The sequence below is a fragment of the Amaranthus tricolor genome, chromosome 12 (genome assembly GCF_026212465.1).
Source record: "Amaranthus tricolor cultivar Red isolate AtriRed21 chromosome 12, ASM2621246v1, whole genome shotgun sequence".
NCBI classification, from domain to species: Eukaryota; Viridiplantae; Streptophyta; class Magnoliopsida; order Caryophyllales; family Amaranthaceae; genus Amaranthus; species Amaranthus tricolor.
Window position 1 is genome coordinate 4,144,643 of NC_080058.1, and position 25,678 is coordinate 4,170,320.

The following is a 25,678-nucleotide window of genomic DNA, read 5'->3' on the forward strand; positions in this document are numbered from 1 at the left end:
GGACTATTCAGCTCAATTTTAAATTATTTTACAATGAGACAGTCTTGAAAATTAGTGTTTATTAATAAATATAGTAAAATAAACAGACATAATCGGATACGGTTTAAAAAAGACGACCCAAATTTTTTTTTATCGAACTTTGATTAGTATAATAAACAATATTTTTAGACATGTTTTATATTTGGAAGCCAAATATAAGCAATTAAATTAAAGCAAAAATGTGACCTTAATTTAGAAGATCAAATGTGATTGGATATCTTTCACAGACTCAAAACAACCCATACTCATTAAGATTTGTAAAGTTTGTGGTTCAAATAATGGATATAAAATTTTTTGTTAACTTTTGGTGATTTTTATTTTCTTCTAAAAAGGTAAAACTTTTAACATTGTTAAAGCTTAATTTTGTGGCGTTATGTAGTAATTGTAAGATTTTTTAACGTTATTTAGGACTTTGGAGTGTTACACTTAGTTTTTTTTTAATTTGAGATTTGGTTAGAAAACCCCGAGAAAAAATTAATCTTTTTAATAGGCGGTAAAAATATTTCCTTTAAAAATTATTGAAAAGTCTTTTACTTATCACACTTATTTTTGAATGTTGATGTTTTTAGAAGATTTATATATATATTTTTTATTTATTCTATGTGCTAATTAATCAACAAAATTTTATTTCACCAATGTCATTAATTAACTTCACCTAGAGTCGCGTATAATCAAAGGATTGAATGTCTACAAAAACGCATGTCAATTAAATCGATTTTTCTATTCTTGATATTTTCGATTTAAGTACAAGGTAAATGGATTTAGGTGAATCTTCTCCGAAAAAAGAAAAAAAAACATTATATAGGTTGGCATAGTTTGGATTCATAAATTTTACATACAAATTCTCTAATTAGACAATTTTATATTGAGATTAACTTTATTAGACTGGTTTAATATACACTTAGAGTCTTAAAACCTGTCTAAAATCTTTTTATTAGTTGTGGCATGTGAGGTAAAAAAGTTTAAAAGAACATTTATGAGGAAAAATACAAGATAATTTGACAAATTTCTCCACCAAATATTTTTAGACTTTATACAGAGGAAGATTTGAAAAATCTATAAACCAAATGGTAAATTGTAATTTTTTTTAATAAGCCAAGCTAAACCATTTAGATTTTAGACTATAAAAAAAAAATTAAATACTTAAATTATATTTTATTATGATTTTATTTATGTTTTAGACTTAATTTTAATCAGGCCTATAGAAGATTTGTTGAATTTTTAAAGTCTGTGCATTGCGTAAACGTAAGAGTAGGATTCCACAAATTGTTGGATATGGATTCCACCGTTGGAACACGTTACATACGAAAGAGGCACTTCACACTTGTGTCATCTATCCTTTTTATTATTTTTTTAAAGGGGCATGTTGTCACACTGTCATCAATCTCATCTACTACTCCATATATTACGTCCCATTAAAAATTAAAAAGTATTTCTCATTTTAATTCGTCCCCCTTAATTTGTATTATTTTTAATTTTAGATAATATTTCATTATTTTCTTTTAATCTTATTCATACATTTTAACTCTTTTAATTTCGACCATACAATTTATTTTCTCTCTTCATTTATTACCACTTTTCTAAAAATCCTATTATTTCTCTTTGATTCAATTCTAACGGGACATATGAATAACTAATTAACAATTACCATTAATCAACCCTACTTTTATACTTCATCCCAATGAATTAGCATCAAAGCAAAATAATGTTTTTTAAAATAAATAATATAAATATTTGATAATAAATGAAGAGTATATTGAGTTATGAAATTAAAAAAGTTAAATTATATGGATAAAATTAAAACAAAGTGGTAGATTATTATTCAAGAATAAATATAATGCAAGATAAATGGGACAGACAAAATAGCAAATAATACTAAATGAATAAGATGCACTCCCTCCGTTTCTTTTCAAACGTCATATTTGCTTTTTGAGTATTATTTATTAACCACTCTTAATTTGTAATTTATTCTTAATTTATAAATTAAAACATAGTCAAATGAGATCTTGTTTAATTCATCTCAACATAAAGTGTATTAATATCTATTTTTTTATAATTTTAAATTATGATTAATTAGAGATATTAAAGATTAAATTAGTGCATTGGCAAATGTGAAAAAAATAAATATAACGTTTGAAATGAAACGAGAAGGGAGTAGTATTTAATTAAAAGAAATAGTAGGTCATTTTCCATTATTATTAACAATTATAATTGTTTGGATCTAAATACCAAATAATACTCGATATTCTAAAGTGCGTCCCCTCAAATGTTGTTCACCAAGCCTGAACCAAAGATGTTAAAAGATTGAATATGAACGGGAGGAATGGCCCAAAATCATACACATTCCTCGTGTAGAAATCAAAACAGTATCAAAGCTTTAATCCCAACAATACAGGATCAACTAAATAAACCGTATACATGCCACATATCATCAAATTTTGTTCTGGAGAGTATTTCAAGCTAATACAATAAGAATTCGAGAAAGAAACTAAGAAAAAACACTGAAAATTGGGAATTTATTAAATTACCTGAAGATTTATCGAGAAAATTAGGTCAAAAACTCGCGTTTCTTAACTGATCAAATTTCGGGATTCTGGTCTCTAATCAAAGAAATCTATCATAAGATGGTTGTTTTTTCCTCCGAAGCCTCTTGTATTTGATTCTTAAATGTGCTTTTCTGTGCCAGTAAGGTCTTTGCCCAGCTTCCCTTCATCTTGTAGATGAACATAATGCTTTAATTATTAGACAACTTCCATACACCAACCAAAACTAAAGAATAAATCAATCAATCTATGGACTTTATAGGTCATCATCATCGTACCCAGTATATCCCACCCATAAGAACTATGATCAGGGTCTAGAGAGGAAGGAAAGGCGACAACCCATATCTATAAAGGAGGATGTGGCCAGAGAGTCCCTCGGCTCAAGGATCCTCATAAAGAGTGGTTCAATCTTTGCAATCGAAAAGCTTAGCATGATCCATATGTTGCACTAGCATGATCTATATGCATTTACCAGGGAGGGTAAATCTTTGCAATCGACAAGCTTTCATGATCTGATGCATCTACGTGAGAAATTTATGAACGGGAGTTCAAGCAGGAATTATTGTTCTATATGTTGCACTCGTCAATGTTTTTTATTGGCCCTATAATTGAAGATCGATAAGCAGTGAATCACGGGAGCATAAGTCAATATATTTTGCAGCTCAGTGAAGCCAAAAGCAATGAATATGCAGTGATTTCCCATAAAATTCTGGCACGAGGTAGCGATGATCAATAAATCGTGAACATTTATTGGGTTAAAGGGAACTAATTCAGTAAAAAACAAAGTCAATAATCTAGGTAATTAGAAGTAAGTGACAAATTTTCCCATTCTAAAAGATCTGAACACCAATGAAGTACAAAGAGATGAGCATGCAACATAATGATACGCAGGAAAACAAAAAAAGGGGGAGCAGCAAAATTACCTTTGTTTTTCAAGAGGCTCGGGATTTCAAACCAAGGAAAAGGAAAAAGAATCAGTTATGAGGTGAACGATCAAATTCATTTCAGCGGGCATCATACCATATATGACACAACCTTCTCCATATCCACAAGCCATTACCCGTTCTGCTCTTCCTCACAACCATCAATCTTGCTGTCCACATTCCAAATCGAACCAAAACCCGCACAAAACAATCTTGGCAGTAGCAAATGGAGGGAAAAGGAGAAACTGAAGATAAAGATAACACTGTGAAATGGAAAAGAGCAGTACCTACCAGAAAGGAAATCTCCGTAAACAAACAGTGATCCAAAAATAACCATCAAAATAGAAAGAAATAAGAAAGAAGACTCTTTTTATTGATACTGACAGACACCTATCCACATGAAAGCTACCCATATAACAGTTTTCAGGTTATTCGATGTTACCTGTAACTATAACTTGTAATAGTGCTTTCCAACCACAGTTCTATGGGTTATCGATAGAACCATCAACCATTACTGCAAGCTTAAGTCAATGTTCATTGCTTCAAATGGTAGATGGACATTCCTTATAGAGGCTATAGGTGCCTTGTACTGTCAGATTGAATCATTGAATCACTAAATTCATAACTCCATGTATCCCAAGGCAACAGGAGAAATGGGAGGACCTTACTTATATTGCTTCCAACACTGCTATATGTATTTTCGGATAATGGTCAACTGAAAAAACTGCAACTTCTTCCACATATATGATTGACTTGATGAGACCTGTGACACTATCGTATTGTGTCGTCCAATGATAAGCATATTTTGTCACCCAACAGGTGATGCAAACTGGGACTCAACTTTTTAGTAGTTCAATTTCTATGGAGGTCCCCATAGGTTGCGTATATCCGATCCCCTCTAAACCTGGCTCGGGTGGAGCCACTTTATGACATTGGGGTAATGGAATGTTGTTGTTGTTGTCCCATATGTTGAGATTAGGGTTTTGCCATTGTTGATTTTGATTGTGGTAAAGCATGCATCATACAGTACCCCATAAAAATAGCCGCGAACACTCGTAAGACCAGAAGTCTGAGAGTAACAATGTTGATGACTTTTCTATTTGAGTATCATCAAGGCATAAAATACAAGTTGCAATTATTTACTTTCAGCCACTTCCCCATTAGGGAGCCACTTTATGCCCTACATAAATCATTAGAACCAATAAATTTCAAAACCAAGGTTCAATAAAAATATCTAAAGATCCAAAAGAGAGAAAAGAAACGGGTGAAAATATGATCACACGTAAATATCAAGTTGTAATGAACATAACAAAGACTATATTAAACATTATCATATATGCCAATTGATCATGTTAAAGAGACCTTGCATTTTTGACTTAAGTTGAAATGTCTCGTTGAGAAAACCACATTGCAATAATGAGAATCAGTTTAAAAGTCCATAGAAAAAATTCCATTGTTGGGTGTGATAATCAACAATAAAATGATCAGGGAAATAGCAATTCCTCACCCTTCAGAACAAATATAGAATACCAATGCATGTATAAACAATGAAAAGAGAAGAGATAAGAAACAAACCATCTCGCAAGCGCTATGAGATAACTCAAATGCTTCTTCCCAACGATTAAGTTTAACGAGGCCAATGATAAGGTCAAAGAATACACTTGCTTCTGGAACCCCACCATTCCTTATCAAATAAACAAACAGTTCAACACCTTCATCAACTTTAGATGCAAGACACAGACTCCTAATCAGAGAGAAATAAACATGTGTCACCGTATGAGAAGATGCAAAAGATGACATTTCTTTACATAATTGTACAGCTATTTCCAGTTTTCCTGCCTTGCAAAAGCTGTCAATCAAAACTTTGTAAACAGGAGCAATTGGTACAGATTCTTTATCACTTAGGACATCCAGAAGGTCCAGGGAGACAATAAATTCTTGGCTGAATCCTTCAATTACTTTCCGATAGCTTGCAATTTGCATAGGCCAATATGTCTGTTTCATCTCTTCCAGAAGGCGGTGAGCCTTATCTAGAAGACCATAAGAGCAACAATAATTAATCAAAACCCTATAGGTCACATAATTGGGAGCACAGCCCTTCTCCTGCATCAAGTTGAACAATTCGAGGCATCTTTCAAGTTTGCCAGCTTTTCCAAACCCATCAATCATTGCTGTATAAGTTACGACATTGGAATTGCAACGCTTTTCCTCCATCATCAGCATAAGCTTATAAGCCTCATCTGTCTTTTGAGACTTACATAACCCATCAATCATCTCAGTGTATATTACAATGTTAGGAGCACAATTGTCTTCCATCATTTTGGATAAGACCTTTAAAGCAAGATCCAGTCTTTTATCTTTGAACATCTTGTCGATAAAAGAGGCATAGGTGTATATAGTAGGACTATATCCACGTTTAGACATTTTACTGAATACCTCTTGTGCTTTATCTAACTCCCCCATCTTGCAAAATCCATCAATCAAAGCATCATAGACGATGTGGTTTGGCTCACAACTATCTGCAAACATTGCATCTAGTAAATTATGAGCTTCTCTAACCTTGTGTGCTTTGCATAATCCATCAACCAAGGCTCCATAAGTGAACACATTTGGCACACTCATCTCAGCACAATTTACCTTAAAATACATATCTATGTCTGGTGAATGTTGCTCTCCTTTCATCCTAGCATAAATTTGGCAGGCTTTGTCAATGTTTCCAGATTTACAATAACCATCTATTATAGCAGAATACGTCACTACATTTGGCACGCATCCATCTGACAACATCATTTCAAAAAGTTCATCGGCTTCACTTATCCTGCCTACTTTAAGGTACACGTGAATTAATGTGGTGTAAGTTACAACATTAGGTGAACAACCATTCGAAACCATTTCATTGAACCACTTACGTGCTTGAGAAATTAGACCAGCTTTACAAAACCCATCTATCAGGACAGTGTAGGTATACACATCTGGAGCAACGCCATTTCTCTTCATTTCATCAAACAGCAAAAAAGCCTTTTGCAACTGTGAACCATTGCAGAGGAATTCGATAACCTTAGAATATGTACTGCAGTTAGGCACAAAACCTTTACCCATCATTTCTCGGATAACATTATATGCTTTGTCAAACTTTCCAGCCTCACAAAGACATCTCGAAAAGCTGGTGACATTGACCTTATTTAACATTAACCCCAAGTCAATCATTTCATCATAAGCTTTCTCAGCCAATTCTAACTCAGATGAGCTCGGAAGCTCCTCCTTAGAACAAATTCCTCCAATGAATATGTTATATACAAGATAACCAGGGTGACAACCGCAATCTGCCATTTTCTTGAGTAATGTATAAGCATAGGAATAGTCTTTAGAAGTGCAATATGAATGAATAAGTGAATTAAATATCCTGCGGTTAGGATAACAACCTTCAGCCATCATCATGCTTAATACTCTCTTGCACCTACCTAGCTGTTTTTTCCTCAAACACCCACAAAGCAAAACCCTATATGTTAAAACATTAGGCAAGGATGAGTTACATCTCATTTTATCCAAAACATCCATGGCTTCATCAAAAAGAGAAGCTTCACATAAACCCGATATCATCGTTGTGTAAAGTTTAGTGTCAGGGACTAATCCTTCCTTTTCTACCAATTCAAGGGCTTCTCTCCACTTGCCATCCTTACACAGAGCACGTGCAAAATTGTTCAATGTAGAAATATCCATCTTATAAAAAGCACTAGACATCTCTACATGTAGTAAGTGTGCAGTATCCAACCTACCAGCTTCAAGAAAAACCTGAACAAGAGCATTATAAGTCCCCCTTGACGGTTTATAACCAAAATCTTTCAGCCTCCCAAGCTCCTCTAAGGCCATATTCCACCTCCCATCATGGCAATACTTCCTAACAAGAAAATTAAGCAGCTTACCCAAGACCTCCCTATCATCATCTTGAATTTCTTCAAGAAAATGCTTTGGTATCTTATCATTTCTATCACACCCCATTACCTCTAACAATGCATCATAAATCCCAGTAGTATGATAATACCCAACTTGCTGACCAGCCCATAAGAAAAATTGAACACCCAACTGAGGGTTTTTAACAAGTTTCAACACATTAATCATCAAAGATTCACTTAATTTGTCCCTAAATTTCCTAAGAAATTTCTGGGTTTCAAACTCAAACACATTATTACTCTCATTTATTGCACCTGAAATCAATACAGCATCAGATGAGAATTTACCTTGCTCTAATTCCTGTAATGAAGAACAATCTGAAGAACCCAGAAAGCAATCCTGTATGGTAGAGAATTCTTCACTGGAAAATTTAACTTCATGGCTATTACTCAATGGTGGGGAAGCATCAGGATCCACTAATCCCTCATGGGTATCATTGGAATAATGTTTACTGCTGCTGATACACTTGAAATGAGTATAGGAATACGGAAAATTAGGGTTTACAGAAAATATTGAAAGAGGAATTGATTTGTGTAGAGTCAATTCAAGCAATCTTTTTCTCATTGCTATGAACTTAAGTGTCAGAATTTTGAAATTTTCATGAGCAATTTTTCTGGGCGGTTGATACTGAAGAGAAGCATTATAAATTTTATAAGGAAGCAATAACAGTACAAAATGTTGAAGATTTTCTATTTCTCCCCCCAATTTAACACACCAAAATCACATTTAAAACTTTCACAAATTTCATTTTCAATACAAGTAATAATAAATTACAAATTGTTAAATAATACTCTAGTACTATCTTTGGACTATACCCTTGTAACTATAAAAAGTTGGAAAAATTACCCTGAATAATACGAACTTTCACTGATTTTCTTACAATAATACGAACTTTCAATTAACCATGAATAATACGAATTTTGATACATATTTCCCGCTGGCATACCATTTTACCTGTTACCGGTAAACTTACTCATTCCTTAAAAAAAAAAATTTTGGCTGATAAAACTAAGTAAGAAAAATTACCCTGAATAATACGAACTTTCACTAATTTTCCTACAATAATACGAACTTTCAATTAACTATGAATAAAATACGAACTTTGATACATATATCCCGCTAGCATAATGAAGAAATAGGGAATTTACCGTTTCTCCAGGTAAAGAACCGGTCAGGTATGTTAGCGGAAAATATGTATTAAAGTTCATATTATTCATGGTTAATTGAAAGTTCATATTATTGTAGGAAAATCAGTGAAAGTTCGTATTATTCAGGGTAATTTTTCCTAAAAAGTTAATAGTTTTTTATGTCTAATTTAATAAAATAATTTTTGTACGACATTTAAATTAATTTTTAAGATAAACTGAAAAAAATTTCATTGATTTTGACTTGTTTGCTCGCAGCCTTATACCAAAAATCAATAAAAATAACCAACTCATTATTATGTTGGTCAAATAAACTAAGTCAACCAACCAATCAATCGTAATTTTTAAACAACCCTATAACTATTTTTATTTTTAAATTAAAGAATTTACGTAAATTAATGTAATCCGAAAATAAACAAAAATAGGACCAACTCAATTCAGTGAACCACTCAAATTCAATTCAAAGTTAAATAAACCACTTACTAAAGATTTTTTAATTAAAGATTTTTGGGACATAAGTAGTCACGAAAGTTTGAGTAAGGTAGATTTCTCAAAGGTTCATGCAAAAATTACATCACGTTATGAAAACTATAAATCGATGTACTTATTCATCTTTTTTAGGGTAAATATTTTAATTAACAACTTTGATATTTGAGTACAAATTCAACATTAAGAGTACGTATTATTAATGGCATTTTGGTAAGCATGTTTTTGGATAGTGTTACAGGCTGATTAGAAGAGTTTGTTAATTTTGGTTATTTTTGGCGGGAAAGTTTGTTAGAGGAGTTTGTTAGCCTTTTTTGGTATTTTTTGGTTTGTTATAACAACCATGCTTAATTTGTTTATTATTTTTGTGTGGTGAAGAATTGTGTTAATTATCTTTATAAGGCACACCTTGGGATTGTAATTAGGTATGATTAAAAATATTACTTCCCTCATCTCTCTTCTCTTTCTTTCTCTATTTTCTTTTCTAAATTTCTAAAATCGTTGTGCATTGAATTTCAGAATCTTAATTCTGGAATTCTTCCTTATCAGTGATATCAGAGCAACGCTGTGCTCTCTCTAACTTCAGTACATTCTACCGCCAGTTGTTACTAGGTGAGTAACCAAGATGGAGGCTCAGCTAGGTGACTTGGAGAGGAAGTTTGAGGAGCAAACCAGAGCTTCTGCCCAGAAATTTGATGAGATTATGCGGATGATGCAAATGATGAAGGATAGTATGGCAACACCAAGGAATGAAGATCGAATTGCTCAACCAAAATTGGGGTATAATCCTAAACTAGAGTTCCCTAAATTTGATGGTAGTAATGTTAGGGTGTGGGTTAAGAAATGTTGCAAATACTTTGATTTATGTAAAATTCCTAATGATCAAAAGGTAGATCTAGCATCTCTTAACATGATAGGGAAGGCTGAAACCTGAGTAACTTGCTACTTAGCTAGTAGGTCAGTGGTTGATTGGCATGATTTTGTGATAGATGTGAGTACTCGTTTCAGAGATGAAAGGGGAATGAATGTGGTTGAGGAATTCAATAGGCTGCAACAGACTGATAGCATTGAATCCTATGTTGATGAGTTTGAAAACCTGAAATCTATAATGTTATAGAATGGCTATTGCTTGCCTGAGACATACCTGTTAGAAAGTTTTATAGGAGGTTTGAAACCTGGAGTTAAACCTCTAGTAAGGGCTTTTAAGCCACAATCAATAGTTTTTGCTATTGAATATGCTCGGTTACAGGAGGAATCAATTAAAGCCAACTCGAAAACCTGGAAACCAAACACATACCTTCAAAAATCTTACCAAAACACAACCCTGAACTACAAACAACCTCCCCTACTTCCTACTCCTGCAGCCAAGCCTTTAGCCATGACCAATACCACCACAAAACCACCTAAAATACCAAAATATGTACCAGCAGATGTTAGGGCAGAAAAAATTGCCAAAGTATTGTGTTACTATTGTGATGCTTCTTATGATAGAAACCACAAATGCCCTTTCAAAGAGTCCCAACTTTTACAGTAGAGATTGCTGACTTAGATGAAGCAGACACTATGGCAATTGAGTTGAAGGAGCAGGATGAGGTGACTACTTATGCCCCTTACATCTCCTTAAGTGCCTTGACAGGTGACCAAACTTATCATACTATGAGAATCAAAGTGATGAAGGAGGATTTTCCTATTCACACTCTAGTTGATTCAGGCAGTACACACAATTTTCTAGACATAAGTTTAGCTAGAAAATTGGGATGTGAGAATGAGACCATACCTGTTAAATCAGTCATGGTGGCTGATGGAAACAATTTGTTGTGTCACTCAGTCTGCAAGAAGTTTACTTGGTCAGTAGCAGGCCATGAGTTCACCACAGAAGTCATGTTAATCCCATTAGGCAGTTGTGACATGGTTTCAGAAATACAGTGGTTGAGTACACTAAGAACTATTGCCTGGGATTTCAAACACTTGACTATGAAAATCAACATAGGAAGTGAGTCAGTGGAATTGAGAGGTGTTCCTAACAGGAAGCTGAGGATATGGGAACATGGCCCATCCCTTAAGTTACTGTCAGGAGCTGCATAGGTTTGCTTAATGCAGGTGTCTGATATAGACACAGAAAGTCAGGACCCTTGCTTGTTTCAGTTGTAGGCTGCGGAGGTTGAATATGAGGAGCTTCAACAGATGAAGTCTCAGTTTCCTAGTGTCTTTGAGGAGCCTTCAGAACTGCCTCCTATTAGGGGAGTGTTTGATCACAGGATTAACCTAGAACCTGGTAGTGGAGCTGTTAATGTCAGGCCCTATAGATATCTCTTGAAACAAAAGGATATAATTGAACAGTTAGTTCAAGAAATGCTTAAGAGAGGCATAATCCAAACCAGTTCAAGTCCTTTTGCATCTCCTGTGGTACTAGTGGGGAAGAAGGATGGAACATGGAGACTGTGTGTGGATTACAAGGAATTGAACAAAAAAACCATCAAACACAAGTTTCCTATACTTGTGCTAGAAGAATTAATTGATGAATTATCCGGAGCAGCAGTCTTCAGTAAACTAGATTTAAGAGCAGGGTACCACCAACTTAGAATTCATCCTAATGATGTGTTCAAGATAGCTTTCAGGACTTATCAAGGACATTATGAATTCTTAGTCATGCCCTTTGGTCTCACTAATGCTCCATCTTCTTTTCAGAGTTGGATGAATTCTGTTTTCAAACCCTTGCTGAGAAAGTGTGTGTTGGTTTTCTTTGATGACATCCTGGTGTACAGCAAGACAGTGGCAGAACATTGGCAGCATTTATCAGCAGTATTCGCAATAATGAATGAGAATAAGTTGCATGTAAAGTTGAGAAAATGTTCATTTGTGTCTTCAAGAGTGGAATACCTTGGGCATTTTATTTCTGCTAAGGGTGTTGAGACTGATCCTAGCAAAATAAATGCAATTGAGTCCTGGCCAAGCCCTGTAACCATTAAAGATCTTAGAAGCTTCTTGGGGTAGCTGGTTACTACAGAAGATTTGTAAAAGGCTATGCCTTAATCAGTAACCTCTCACTGATTTACTAAAAAGGGCGCATTTGCTTGGAATGATACTGCACAAAGAGCTTTTGAGGATTTGAAAATAGCCTTGGTCACAGCCCTAGTCTTGGCTTTACCTGATTTTGCAAAGACTTATGTAGTAGAGACAGATGCTTCAAAAAAGGGAATTGGAGTTGTATTAATGCAAGAGCATCATCCTATAGCCTTCATTAGTAGAGCTTAGGGGCCAAAATGGCAAGCACTGTCTGTGTATGAAAAAGAACTTCTGACTATGGTTTTTGCAGTACAAAAATGGGAGCAGTATTTACTAGGGTCTCACTTTATAATCAAGACTGACTAAAAAAGCCTTAAGTGGTTGTTACACTAGAAAGTTTCCACCCCTTTTCAGCAGTTTTGGTTGTCCAAACTCATGGGTTTTGATTATGAAATCCAATATAAACCTGGTCAAGAAAATGCTGTTGCTGATGCTTTGTCTAGAGTTCAAGGTTCAGAAGTATTGATGATGGCCATAATCTGTAATTGATTCCAATCTCACCCAGGCTATCACTGATAGTTATGCTTTGGATGGCAATACCATGGGGATCTTGCATAAGTTACAGAATGGAGAGGATGTGCTAGGATTTAAATATCAAGAAGGCCTACTAATAAGACATGGCAGGATTGTAGTAGGGCTTGATGAAAACTTAAAAAAGCAATTAATAGGCTGGCAGCCTGCTTCTCTGAAAGCAGAACACTCTGGTAGAGATCACACTACTAAGAGATTACAAGGGCTCTTCTATTGGAGAGGTATGAGTAAGGAATAAGCCAGTTTGTGAGAAAATGTGTGGTGTGTCAGGCCTCAAAGTATGATACAGCAGCAAAACCTGGTAAGCTACAACCCTTACCTATTCCAGAAATAGTTTGGACTGATATTTCTATGGATTTTATCTCTGGATTATCAATGTCTACGAGCAAGAATGTGATCTTTGTGGTGGTGGAGTAGATTGAGTAAATATGCTCATTTTATGACACTCAAGCACCCTTATTCAGCTCTTGAGGTTGCCCAAGAATACTTAGACCATGTTTTCAAGCTCCATGGGTAGCCTAAAAGTATAGTAAGTGATAGGGATCCAGTTTTTCTAAGTCAGTTCTGGCAGGGGTTGTTTTCTCTCCTTGGAACTAAATTTCTGTTATCCTCTTCCTACCATCCTGAAATTGATGGACATACAGAGGTTATGAACAGGTGTTTGGAGACGTACCAGAGATGTATGTCTAGTGAGAGACCTAAGGATTGGTGTAAATATATGCCTATGGATGAATGGTGGTATAACACACACTTTCACACTGCTACTCAAGCAACACCTTATGAAGTTGTGTACTGTCAAAAACTACCAATTCACCTTCCCTATTTTCCTGGAGAGTCACCTAATGCAGTTGTAGACAGGAGTATGCAGAAAAGGGAAGAAATACTTAAGATTCTCAGAGGCAATCTAGAAAAAGCTCAACACGGAATGAAGATGCAAGCTGAGAAAAGGAGGTCTGAGAGATAGTTTGTCTTAGGGGATTGGGTATGGCTTAAATTGCAGCATTACAGGCAGCAATCTATGCAGTCCAGGAGTAATACTAAATTGGCTCCCGAATACTTTGGGCCTTTTATGGTCATAGCTGTGATAGGAAAGGTGGCCTACAAATTGCAGTTACCTGACAGCTCTAAGATCCATACTGTGTTTCATGTTTCTCAGCTCAAGCAATTCAGAGGAACATTGCCTTTAGTTGCTGAGATACCTAGGGATGGTCAGGATCAAACTACCCCACTTTTGCCAGCTGCAATTATGGAGTCCAGAGTCATACAGGTTGTAGGCAAAGATGTGCAACAATACTTGATCAATTGGCAAAATAAATGAAGCATCTTGGATTACAAAAGATGATTTTGAGGCAAACTTTCCTGGTTTTTGTCACACCTTGACTTGAGGGCAAGTCTCTCATAGGGGGGGGGGGGGGGGGGGGGGGGGAGTAATGTTACAGGCTGATTAGAAGAGTTTGTTAATTTTGGTTATTTTTGGCGGGAAAGTTTGTTGGAGGAGTTTGTTAGTCTTTTTTGGCATTTTCTGGTTTGTTATAACAACTATGCTTAGTTTGTTTGTTATTTTTGTGTGGTGAAGAATTGTGCTAATTATCTTTATAAGGCACACTTTGGGAATGTAATTAGGTATGATTAAAAATATTACTTTCCTCATCTCTCTTCTCTTTCTCTCTCTATTTTCTGTTCTAAATTTCTGAAATCATTGTGCATTGAATTTCAGAATCTTAGTTTTAGAATTTTTTCTTATCAGATAGAGCATTAGAATGAAAAGGAAAAAGAAGTAAAAAAAGAAAGGGAGAAGAAAGGAAGGAAAGGGAAATGAGATGAAAAAATTTATTAATTAATTTAGAAGCTAAATGAAAGTGTAATGACGTAGTTTTATTTATAATAAAAAGCAAAATAGCAAGAGTAAGTCAATTTGATTATTCTGATTATCGATATATTTTTTCCTTCTAAATATTTTCAAAATTAAAATATTTGACTATTAATAAAACACAAATTCTTACTTGAGACTGTCTTTATAAAAGACGTGTCTCAAATGGGCCGGCCCATTATTATTAAAAAAAACTACCAAAAAAACGCACGTTGTGTAATTTTATTGGAGTTGGTGTTATAACCTATTAAAGTTGGTATTATAACCTATTAAAGTTGGTATTATAACCTATTAGAGTTGGTATTATAACCTATTAAAGTTGATATTCCCAAATAGGTTATAATACCAACTTTAATAGGTTATAACACCAAATACAAATACCAACTTTAATAAATTATAATACCAACTTCAATAGGTTATAACACCAACTCCAAATACCAACTTTAATAGGTTATAATATCAACTTCAATAGGTTATGACACCAACTACAATAGGTTATAACACCAACTCCAAATAGAATGAAATGCGCGTGTCAATTTTTTTGGTTTTTCTATCTTTTTTTAATTATTGGGCCTGGGTCTGAAGAGCCATAACCCTCTCTTATAAAGACAGTCTTTTAGGAGAGGCGTTGTTAATAAAATTAAAAGATTAAACCTTTTCAAATCTCCTAAAATTCCTTCCTCCCAAATCTTCATTTTAAAATTGCTATCTAAACCAAGAAAATTCATCCTTCCAAATCCTCTTATTTTCTTTTCTATACTGTATAATTGCATCTAATTGTGATATATTATATGGAAAAATATGAGATAAAAGTACTATGACATATTTGATGGAAAAATATGATATAAAGTTATTGCCTTTTGCATGGCCATATCATCTTCCACATATTCAACTCTTCAAATCTCTGGCTGTTCTTCTCCGATGAAATTCAAAATATCTCTATCCTTTTAAACTAGAAACACAAGAAAATCCTTTAACATTCAAGAAATGGCGAACACCCTTCTTCCTGATCCTTCTGCATACGCAACTAATAAATTTCTCTATCTTCATGCCATCCCACTTTTACGCCCTTACCCAATTCGATTATCTTCCCTTACTCCCTTTTCTTATCCTTTCATAAACCCTATATTTTCTTCAAAATCTATAAAATCCACCCCAAAATGCAACGCCAAAATCCCTAATTCTTCTAATTCCGAATTGGGTATCAAAGAAAAGACTTCGAGTACAATTGGGTTTATTTTAGATTCCTTATCTAATGCAGTAAAAGCTCTAAAGAAACCCGCGATTGCTGCTTTGTTAGTGGGTATTTTGTTAATGTATGACCCAAGTTTTGCTTCAGCAGCATCTGGTGGTAGAATTGGAGGTAGATCATTTGCTCCGAGATCATCAACATCCGGGTCTCGGAGCTACTCAGTTTCGCCTTCTAGGACGGAGTTTTTGTATTCGGCACCGTATTTTTCTCCGTCTCCATTTGGTGGTGGTGGCTTATTTGTGGGGCCTGCACTTGGAGTTGCCGTTGCTGAGTTTAGTTTTCGTCTACTTGTGCTGGGTTTTGTAGCATATGCTATTGTATCTATAGTGGTTTCTAATAGGTCTGAAGATGGGGTTTTGACTGCTACTGATAAAATTAGTGTGATCAAGCTTCAGGTACATTGAATTTTTTGCCTGCGTATGTATGATTCTCTTATATATATGTATCTATACACTGTTCCATTAGATTCAATCTTCATTTCATTTGTAATCCTGATTTGAGAGATGATAAGCTTTAGAAAGACATGATAAGAGTTGTTGCTTTCCCTGCAAAATAAACGTTTTGATTCGTCTTGCAAATTTTGCAAAAAGAGGACTTGTAATCCAAATACTTTTGCTTTCTTTGCAATTAGTGAACAGCAACAACAACAATGCCAAAAGATTTTCATTGCAATTACTGAGAAATTATAACAGTTCAGGTGTGATTTTGGCATTGCTAAAAGAGTTTTTTTAGCTTTGATGTCTTGGTATTTACTACACTTTTCTTAGTGCAATTAGTGCAAGAGCATATAGAAGACACTACGAGTCTCCATAAGTGGGTTAATGACTCGTCAGCTAAGAAAGAAACTGTGGCATTTCATTTAAAACATGCTTTTATTATATAAACGTGTGTATCTACTGAATGAGTTTGAAAGTTGGCTTGAAAACTCGTTATCCTTGACGGAGGACTTGTGAATGAGTCTATTGTGGAATTGGTGAGTGGATTTTGGGGGTTAGAGTCTGAGTACTATTCTTATCAATCAAAGTGTTGAAGTGTAGTAAGATAAGCGCTTTGTAGCGAATGCTTAGAATTAGTTTTACATTTAAATCTGATTTGTTAGCTGTTAGAGTTTTAAATAAATTAATAGTCTCGATGGAAGAAGAATTATGATTTCTAAAAAAGTCTTATATTATTAGGAGGCTCTTATTTTATTAAGACTAGATTAGGATAAATAGGCGTTTGAGGTGTTAAAAAATTAGTTTTATGTGCATTGATAATTTGATTTTACCAGCCGTTCTGTGTGTAGCAAATATAAATCCGAGAGAAGGAAGAGAAATTCCAGTTTTGATCAAACCTTTGAGAGATCAAGTTAAATCTATTTAATAGGTCTAGTTATAATATAGGTTTTTGAGAGCTATTGTCAAATCGGATGTAGTCGCAAATTGACAAATTATATTTTTGCTGTTTGTTTTTGATTTTTCAGAATAAATAAAAATAATTTTTCAAAATAAATAAGAAAGTAATTCAAATTGGATGTAGTTCATGATTTTCCTCTGCAAAGTATTTTTGAAAGGGCCGAATTCTGGGGGTGTTATAGATATACTTTGTTCTTGCTAGAAAATGTCACATGGTTGATTATATGGTTGCTTGCTTAGTTTCCCCTATGGGATGTTTATGCCATTTCATTTTAAGGCATATGTTGCTAAAGAACAATATGGTAGGATGGTTTGCTTACTCATCCTTAATTTGACTAGCATATTGCTATACTCAATTTCAGAACTTAAGGTATGCTTAGGAGGGGTTAGTTCTTAAGGGTTAGCTCTTTTGTCTTCTCCAAAGCATACAGATACTGAAAGGTACTTTTACTTGCTAACATTTGAAAAGCCACTTGGAATATTTTGTAACTTTTGAGTTTAAGTGAGATAAATCTACATGTGTTAGTTCTTAAGTTATGATGGACCAACATGATTGTAGATGCCTACTGATTGTTTCTAAAGCAATGTTCTAATTCTTTTGGTTTGACTTGGGGGTAGGGCACAACACATGGCTGGTTGTGTTGTAAGAAATTTTTAACTATCACATTTTCCAATGGATCAAAATTTCTCATGGCGGACATAGTTTAAAAACAAGGCTGCATCGCATTGCTTTGGCCGCGTTGCAAAGATTTTCAAAATAAAGGAATCGATATTCCTCGTATTGTAAAGGTGTAAAAAACTCGCGTTTTCATATCAGTGGATATCTTAAGGTTTCGACCGATATTTAGGCGTTACGATAACCACATCACTATTTCAATACCTTCACGATTGTTACCGCATTTTTTACACTATGTTCTAAACACAAAAATGTGAAAAGGATATTCATCTCAAAATACCCAACATTAATTTGTGTACATTTCACTATGATCTTTGTCCAGTAGACCTGAAACATGCGAACATGCGTTACATATAATATCATAGTGGTATGACTACCATAGTGGTAGGGCCAGTTGTCTGAGCTAGCTTTTAAGCAATAACTTATGCTCATATGTCAATCTCTAGTTGAAGTGTACTATCATGTTACTTAGTAATTTTCAAATGTTGTCAAACAATAAACTATAGGCTCTCCTTGCATTTGTAATTTTCAGTTGTTGAGAAATCTAGTTTGACCACTTCTAGATGTAATAAATTATGTTTCTTTGTATTGGATCTCTTGTTACTTTTGTGGTTTGCATTTTCTGGTTGATGTTGTTGTTGGGTTTTCACTGTGAGTTCTGATGCATTCTAGGTCGGCCTGTTGGGCATGGCGAGATCTCTTCAAAGTGATCTTAATCGTATTGCTGAAATTGCGGATACATCAACCCCAGAAGGTCTTAACTACGTTTTAACAGGTGTGTCTTTCTTCTACTGTCCAAATGCTATTAGTTTCTCTCTCTTCAAAGAACTATTGCCTTTTCAGGGTATGTTATGATCTTTAAGTACAATAAAATTATGTCTAATATGTGGTTGTCTGAGATGAGCCAATGAAGTTAGTAGAGGATATATGTCCTTAATGCCTGCAATGACTTTTGCATGATACCTTGAAGGAGGTTGTATGTGTCTTCTAAGGAGCTTAGTTGTAAGAACTAAGACGTGCACTTCGGACGTGCGTTAAAGTTGGAATCCAACTGAATCACTTTCCAAGTTTGGGATCATAGGGATATGAAAGGCGCGTGCTATTGCATGTTGTTTTTGCTTTTGTTTTTTAGGATAAAACATTATTTAATAATATGTTAATAAACAATTAGACTAAAAAAGAGCTATAGCATATACAAGGAGAGAAAGAAAAGGAAAAAAAAACAATTTGTCCTTGTATTTAACTTTTAAGAGAGAAAAAGAAAATAGGAAATATAAGGATTTGTTTGGAGTTGTGAAACTAGACTTTTCTCTTAGTGCCTCCACCGTCATAAGATACCTTTTATTTTTGTTATGTTTTGTTCTTGTTCTCTTCTTCTATCATCTTCTTTCTTGTAGACTTTTTTTTTTTTAGTTGTGCCCTTTTCTTCCTTTTTATTTCTCCCTTTTTGTTTTTTCTTACGCCTTATTTATTATCAATTCTTTATTTTTCTTCTCTTATGGATTCTTCTTATTTATTTTCATTATTTTGATAACAATTTGGTAGAGTACAATGGGAGTTTGGACATACTGCTTTAAAATGTGAGTTAAGGTACCTCTTGGGTCATTTTGTGTTGTATTATCTTAGCCAATGATTGTATATGTTTTAGATCTTTCATGTAATTATTTATGAATATCATATTGGTCTAAGTATAAAATATGCTTTAGTATTGTTTTATATGCTTTTGAGAAAAAAAGTGCACCTCACTTGCGAAAAACTCGCAATTTCACCCTACGCGTAGGTTCCTAGTTTTCCTTGCTCTTTTTAAACCAAGATTAGGAGTCTCAAGTTTGTCTACAATAACAATCATGCCAAAGACTTAATTCTAACATTTGAGATTTGCTAAATGAATCAGATTAAATCAACGTGACATTATTGGTTACAAGTAACGAGTATACTTTATTTAACTCCTTTATAAGTAACAAGAAAGAAAATAAATTCTATTTGTCATCCGCAAATGTCATATATTCTCATCCTATATTCCTTTGTATCTATTGTCATATGCCCCTGCACATCTCAATTCTTCATGTTATTGTTCACTCTTGTTATCTAAATCATCTTTAACCTATTTTTCCTTTTCTAAACTCTTCAAAGTTCCAATCTTACACTTTTTTATCAGTTGCATTTTTGGTCTACATGACGCGACTAAATCAACATAAACAATTTTCTATGAGTTTTTCTTCAATATTTATGACTCTAAGATCCTTTCTTGTGTTGTCTTTTATGATTATATTCTCATTTCAATATATACATGTTAACTACCTTGATCTTTATAATGATCTCTTCTGAACGCATACTATTTTGAGTTAATTTTGACCCATATAGTAGTGTGCTAGTCTGAATTGGCTTCAAATATGGGGTTTGGAAAGGATAAGAAGAAGTTCGATAAATTGTGTGTCGAAAGTATTTAAGCTAGCTTTGTTATGAGCAAGGATGTTAGGCTTTTAAAGTTATTAGATCTGGGAGATGTAAGCATTGACAGAATTGGGTTAATCAGTAATTTATTGAAGATGAAGACACCTTGCTCTCACTTTCTATACTCCTTTTAGTTTTGAATATGATGCTATGTTTCTTACTAGGGCTTATTAGGTTTGAACAATGAACTGAAGAAAATTGATCAAATTGAACATAGGATTTTCTCTCCCAAACTTATTAGGTTTGAACAACTTAACTAAACTTATTATGAATGAACTCAACCCATGTTGGAGCTGTGAAAACATGAAAGTGAAACTGATGGGAAAAGCATATTGGAATGGAATTGAATGAACTTTTGCATTGCTGACATTGTTGTTTATATCTATCATCTGGTGACTGCTCCTCATCGTGTTCTTGGGAGGCTTTACTTGTTTTGCCTTGCCATTTTCTCTCCTCGAATCACCATGTTTCTCGGCCTTACCTGATGCTGTTTGTAGATTTTCTTTTGTTGAAACTTGAAAGCCTATCTGTTGTTAAAATTCTAAGATACTATGTTGAAATCTTATCCCTATAGCTTCGTATGGCTGATTTTTAGATTATGTCTATTGCTGCAGAGACAATATTGGCCTTGCTTCGGCACCCTGATTATTGCATCTCAGCTTATTCATCTGTGAGTTGTAAATGAAATTTCTTTATTTACTGCTTTCCTTGCTGTTTTCTGCTGAAAAATTAAAACTACAATTTTGAATAACGAGTATGTCAAATGAAGTATTTTAAGATTCAGATGGATCTATCCGTGATATATTCTAATTGGGTATATGATAATAAATAGATATTTGTATAATGTACGTAAAATATGAGAATTCTAAGTTTGCATAACCAATATTAGATAAAAAGTCTAATTTTCGGAGTTAGCAATTTACACCTGAGGAATTGATAGTTTAATACCCTTTTGATCATCATCATTCATACATCATTTAGGTCTTCTACAGCTTTTGCAAAGTGCTTGAAGATGACGTGCGACAGTGAAGTGTGAACACTATTATCCAGCCTATTTTATCCACATGACCCCATCCATTCAATTTCACAATGAATATTCTGCATAGGCTTGATGTTGATTGTTGGATACTGACATGTATTTGAATTTCGAGCATCTAATTTTTTAAAAAACCTTTCCATGCTTTTAGCACAAAATGAAGTGCCAGGTGTCCATACCCTTGCTAGGGTACCAAGTATATAACATGGGTATTAGAGGTGAAATGAAAAGTCTGGGTTACATCAATGGCCAGTGAACTTTTGGGACTAATATACTAGGATAGCTGGATTGGTAGAGGGTGGATTCAGGTGGGATCAGTATCCATACACATGTTTTCTCTCCTTCTTGTCTTCTTTCCCTTGTCTATATGCTAAAAAAATTGCATGGCCAGTGTTATGCCTCTCATGATAAGCCCTGAACTTGGCAACTCAATTCATTTCACAATTTGGAGACTGTTTGGTCAGTGGTCACTAATTGCCTTGCAAAATCGAAAATCCAGTAAGGATAATGAAATTTGCTTCGCAATTCTTGATGGAAATGAGCAGAGAGATGAACAAAGATGGGAACAAGGACAGTTGTTGAGTTTCAAGAATACTCTGTTTTTCTTGAAAATTGCAGCTCACAGTTTCAGATGGTCTGCTTGAACCAGACCAAGGATGGTAGATAGCATGGGATTGGGGGGGATTAACAAGATATGCTGTGAGTGAGTTTACTTAGTATTTGAAAATAGAAGTTAGAGATTGTGAAAGCGACAGTCTTGCTTTAAGTTACTGGCTATAAAGAGATCAAAAGTTTGATCAATCATCGAAGAGGTTTATGAGCGAGGAACACCCTCTATCTGAAAATGAAGTTTTATTTAATTTGAAATCTCTTCTGCTGGTCTTTGCTATGGCTTGTTGATACTCCTTTGGCCTTTAGCTCTTCAAATCTGAACTTTATATCGGAGCCTGATGCGGTTAATGTGTTTTGTAAGTTCTGCTTACGGTTGTCAATCAAAGAAAGCGTGTTAATTCTGGCAGTATGTCCCCTTTCTTCAGTTTTTTAGGTTACGAGCTGGGCAAGGGGGTGTTGATCATTATCAATGTCGTTAAACATTATTACTCTTTTGAAGTAAAAGAGTACTAGGTGACTGAGGTTTTTTTTTTTTGGAGCTGATTTTGCCAAGGCTTACCTATTTGTTGCCCATAATTCTTCAGTCCGAAGTAAGATATGTTAAGTATTCTACTTTCTAAATATCTTTTACTTACCAAAAATATATTGATAAAAGTCCTATATGTTTATATTCATCCACGCTTATAGAAATATTTTATTAAAATTTGGGTATGAATGTAGTTAGATTATAAATTGATTTTTTATAAATAATTTCAAGTTTTTTGAGTTTTTAAAATTGAATTATAATCGAGTATATAGTTATGAATTGAATTCCAATTTAAGTATAATTTCAAATTTGTAACTTAAATTTGTTTGTCTTTATGATTGAATATCACTTTATTTAGCTTATTACCTTACATCTCTTATCTTTTTGAATTTTGTATTTTTTATATGAAAATATACAAAGAACAGAAATTGTCATATATTGTATTACATGAATTTCAAAGAGGCTAATATAATCATGGATTCTACTTTTAATGTGCCTCATAATACTCTTTTAATTAACTCTATTTTTGCTTTAAAATTTATGTTGTTTTTCATAAATTAAGATTAGAAGTCACTTGAAGTACTTGCTCTGTATTTTGGGTGAGAATGACAATAAAAAGAGAGCATAATGTTAAATGGAAAGGAAGATTAGAATATTTCTTGTTTATGTTGTAATTGGATGCTTTGGAGTTCATAAAGCACATCATTCAATTAGAATGGTAAGAAAATAATTGGTATCTTTGTTTTGACAATGGCCAGGTAGACATCAAAAAGAGCACTGAGAAGGGTGAACAAAGGTTTAATCAACTTTCTATCGAGGAACGAGGGAAGTTTGATGAAGAAACATTGGTCAATGTGAATAACATTAAGAGACAGAGCACAAGAAGCACAATAACCACTGGATACAGCAATGAGTACATTGTGGTAAATATTCACTGATTGCGTTATGTAATTTGCGTAACATTGTCCATGTTTAAATTCCAAAAATGCTCATTCTTCATATTCCCCCAATAATTGCTTCTTTACTATGGTTGGAAACTTGAAGTTGGCTGAATGAAGAAGATAAAAATTTAATTTTACTTGGAATAAATAATGTTTTGGGAAGATCTAAAATTGACATCCTTTTCTACAGGTCAAACCCTTCATGTAGGCTTTGGATTCGTGTGTAAAAAGATCTTTTAGCCCCCGTTTTGTTTAATATATTTCCTTTTAGCTATGTATTAGAAACCTTGCTAGAAACAAGTCATAAGAAAGGAATTAATAGTCTTAAAATATCGAGGAAAAGATGAAAGATAATCGCTTAAGATGGTTTGAGCATGTGAAAAGATGAGATATTAGTAAATCGATGAGGAAGATAGAAAGTTGAAACTAGGGGGACTTAAATGAGGGCAAGAAAGACCAAATTCTGAAGATGACCTTGAGGGCAGGAGTTTGAAGGGATATGAAGTATTTAGACATAGAGGGTAAAGATGGTAGAAAAACGAAATGAAGGAGAATCCATGTAGACGACCACTGGAAATGATTTATTGGTTCATGCAACCGAACCCCAATGTTTTGGGATCAAGGGTTTGGCATTGTTGTTTTGTTTTCCTAGCTTCGAGTAGATTTTGGCTTTTGAATGTGTTCTCTTTTTTTTGTGTTTTGGATCACCTATTCCGTTTTCATTCTCATTATTTGGTAAAAGCTATTTTTGAGACTTTTGACATTGTCCTACGTTTTAACAACAATGTCCATACTGTTCAGATTACGATTTTGGTGGCTGCTGAAGGTGTATATAAACTTCCGGCCATTAACAGTAGCATGGATTTGAAAGAAGCCCTACAAAAGCTTGGGTCCATCCCTTCAAGTAAAACCATGGTAATTATTTTGTATACTTCAACTTATTGGTCTTTTGTTCTTATGCCCAATTAGAAACGTTCATAAAAACGAAGTAAAATCACGCTATGGAAAACAATGAAGTTAAACTATACATATCTATGAATATTGATCGTATTTGGCACTTTGTAATGCTGTTTACAGGCGGTGGAGATCCTGTGGACTCCTCAAAATGAAAACGATACATTGTCCGAGAGAGAATTGCTCGAAGATTACTCTCTTTTGAGGCCTCTATGAGTGCTGGTTCCAAAACTTTCATCTGTATATAATTCACGACTTGTTATAGGAGGTTATATATACCGAGTGTTAAATGAGACATCATGACTATTTCCCTTTCGGGATCCTCAAGAGCAGAATACCCTTGTTTTGACAGTGTTTCCCTTTGTAAGTAATACATAATTTCTTTGAGCAACAGGAAGCGTGATGACCACTTTTCTTTCGACAATGTCGGTAGCAACAGGAAGGTTGATTACGGCTAAAATGTGCTTGTATGTAGAGTAATAACAGTGTCACAAATGTATAGATCAATGGATTTTTTCAGAGCTGATTCAGAAAATACAGTTGATAGTAAATGTTGAATTATCTGTAGAAGCAAACTTGTGTTTTAGGCTACCGGTGGTGTATTCTCTTGACCCTCGGCCTCAGGAAATCGGTCTCGATCTCGATCTCTTGTTCTCTTTATGATCTATTCTTGTTCTTGCCTAATCAAATGAAATATTAGGCCAAAACACAAGGATTACATACAAACCGAAACCACATCTTCAAAAGTGATATATTTTAAATGTGCAAACTCAAGGGATAGGAGTAGCATTTAAGTGAAGTCGATAAAGCAAGAGGTTTGGTTGAGCACCAAATGTTTGAATGAGCAAAGGAGTGAAGCAGCGAACAAGAGGCAATGTGCTTGAACTTGAAAGGGAAGTGCTCAAACGAGCAACTTAATTGTTAGTTTGGGTTCATTTATATTAGCTATAGATTTTGTTCGCTCGAGTTCTCGTTCGAGCGTATAATCCGAACAACATATAACTTTTCTATTTTGATTTTATTTTAATTATAATAAAACTCCTAATGTATTTTTTAGCTTTAAACAAATTCTAAACCTCAAACACATCAACATAAGTGTTCTCCATATTGTAATTTTGTAATTGAGTCAAGAACTATAAGTTCTGATCATCAATAATACAAGACCGCCATAGAGTACATAGCCCTAATGGGTAAACATCAATTAATTTTTTTTATTCTTTACTTTATTAGATATGATTTAATATAAATACTTTTTTATTAAACGATTTCCTATATTAAT

At 34.1% G+C, this 25,678-nt stretch overlaps 2 protein-coding genes across 4 annotated transcripts; one reads left to right on the top strand and one right to left on the bottom strand.

The window, feature by feature from the left end:
• Positions 1 to 2,136: 2,136 nt before the first annotated feature.
• Positions 2,137 to 8,171, bottom strand: LOC130797261 (pentatricopeptide repeat-containing protein At1g06710, mitochondrial). Of its 3 annotated transcripts, none has more exons than XM_057659790.1 (4): positions 5,081 to 8,171; positions 3,948 to 4,685; positions 3,506 to 3,792; positions 2,137 to 3,291 (listed from the first exon to the last, which is right to left on the bottom strand). In XM_057659790.1, the coding sequence occupies exons 1-2, from the start codon at positions 8,018 to 8,020 to the stop codon at positions 4,641 to 4,643; spliced, it is 2,985 nt and encodes a 994-aa protein (XP_057515773.1). In that variant the 5' UTR covers positions 8,021 to 8,171; the 3' UTR covers positions 2,137 to 3,291; positions 3,506 to 3,792; positions 3,948 to 4,640. The 3 variants fall into 3 exon arrangements, with proteins under 3 accessions (XP_057515773.1, XP_057515775.1, XP_057515774.1); XM_057659792.1 differs by having other exon boundaries at positions 2,137 to 3,184; positions 5,081 to 8,155; XM_057659791.1 differs by having other exon boundaries at positions 2,140 to 2,752.
• A 7,219-nt stretch (positions 8,172 to 15,390) lies between these two features.
• Positions 15,391 to 24,974, top strand: LOC130797264 (uncharacterized). Its single transcript, XM_057659794.1, has 6 exons — positions 15,391 to 16,201; positions 18,549 to 18,651; positions 20,945 to 21,000; positions 23,263 to 23,427; positions 24,247 to 24,360; positions 24,523 to 24,974. Exons 1-6 carry the CDS (start codon positions 15,542 to 15,544, stop codon positions 24,613 to 24,615), a joined length of 1,191 nt encoding a protein of 396 aa, XP_057515777.1. The 5' UTR covers positions 15,391 to 15,541; the 3' UTR covers positions 24,616 to 24,974.
• Positions 24,975 to 25,678: the final 704 nt, after the last annotated feature.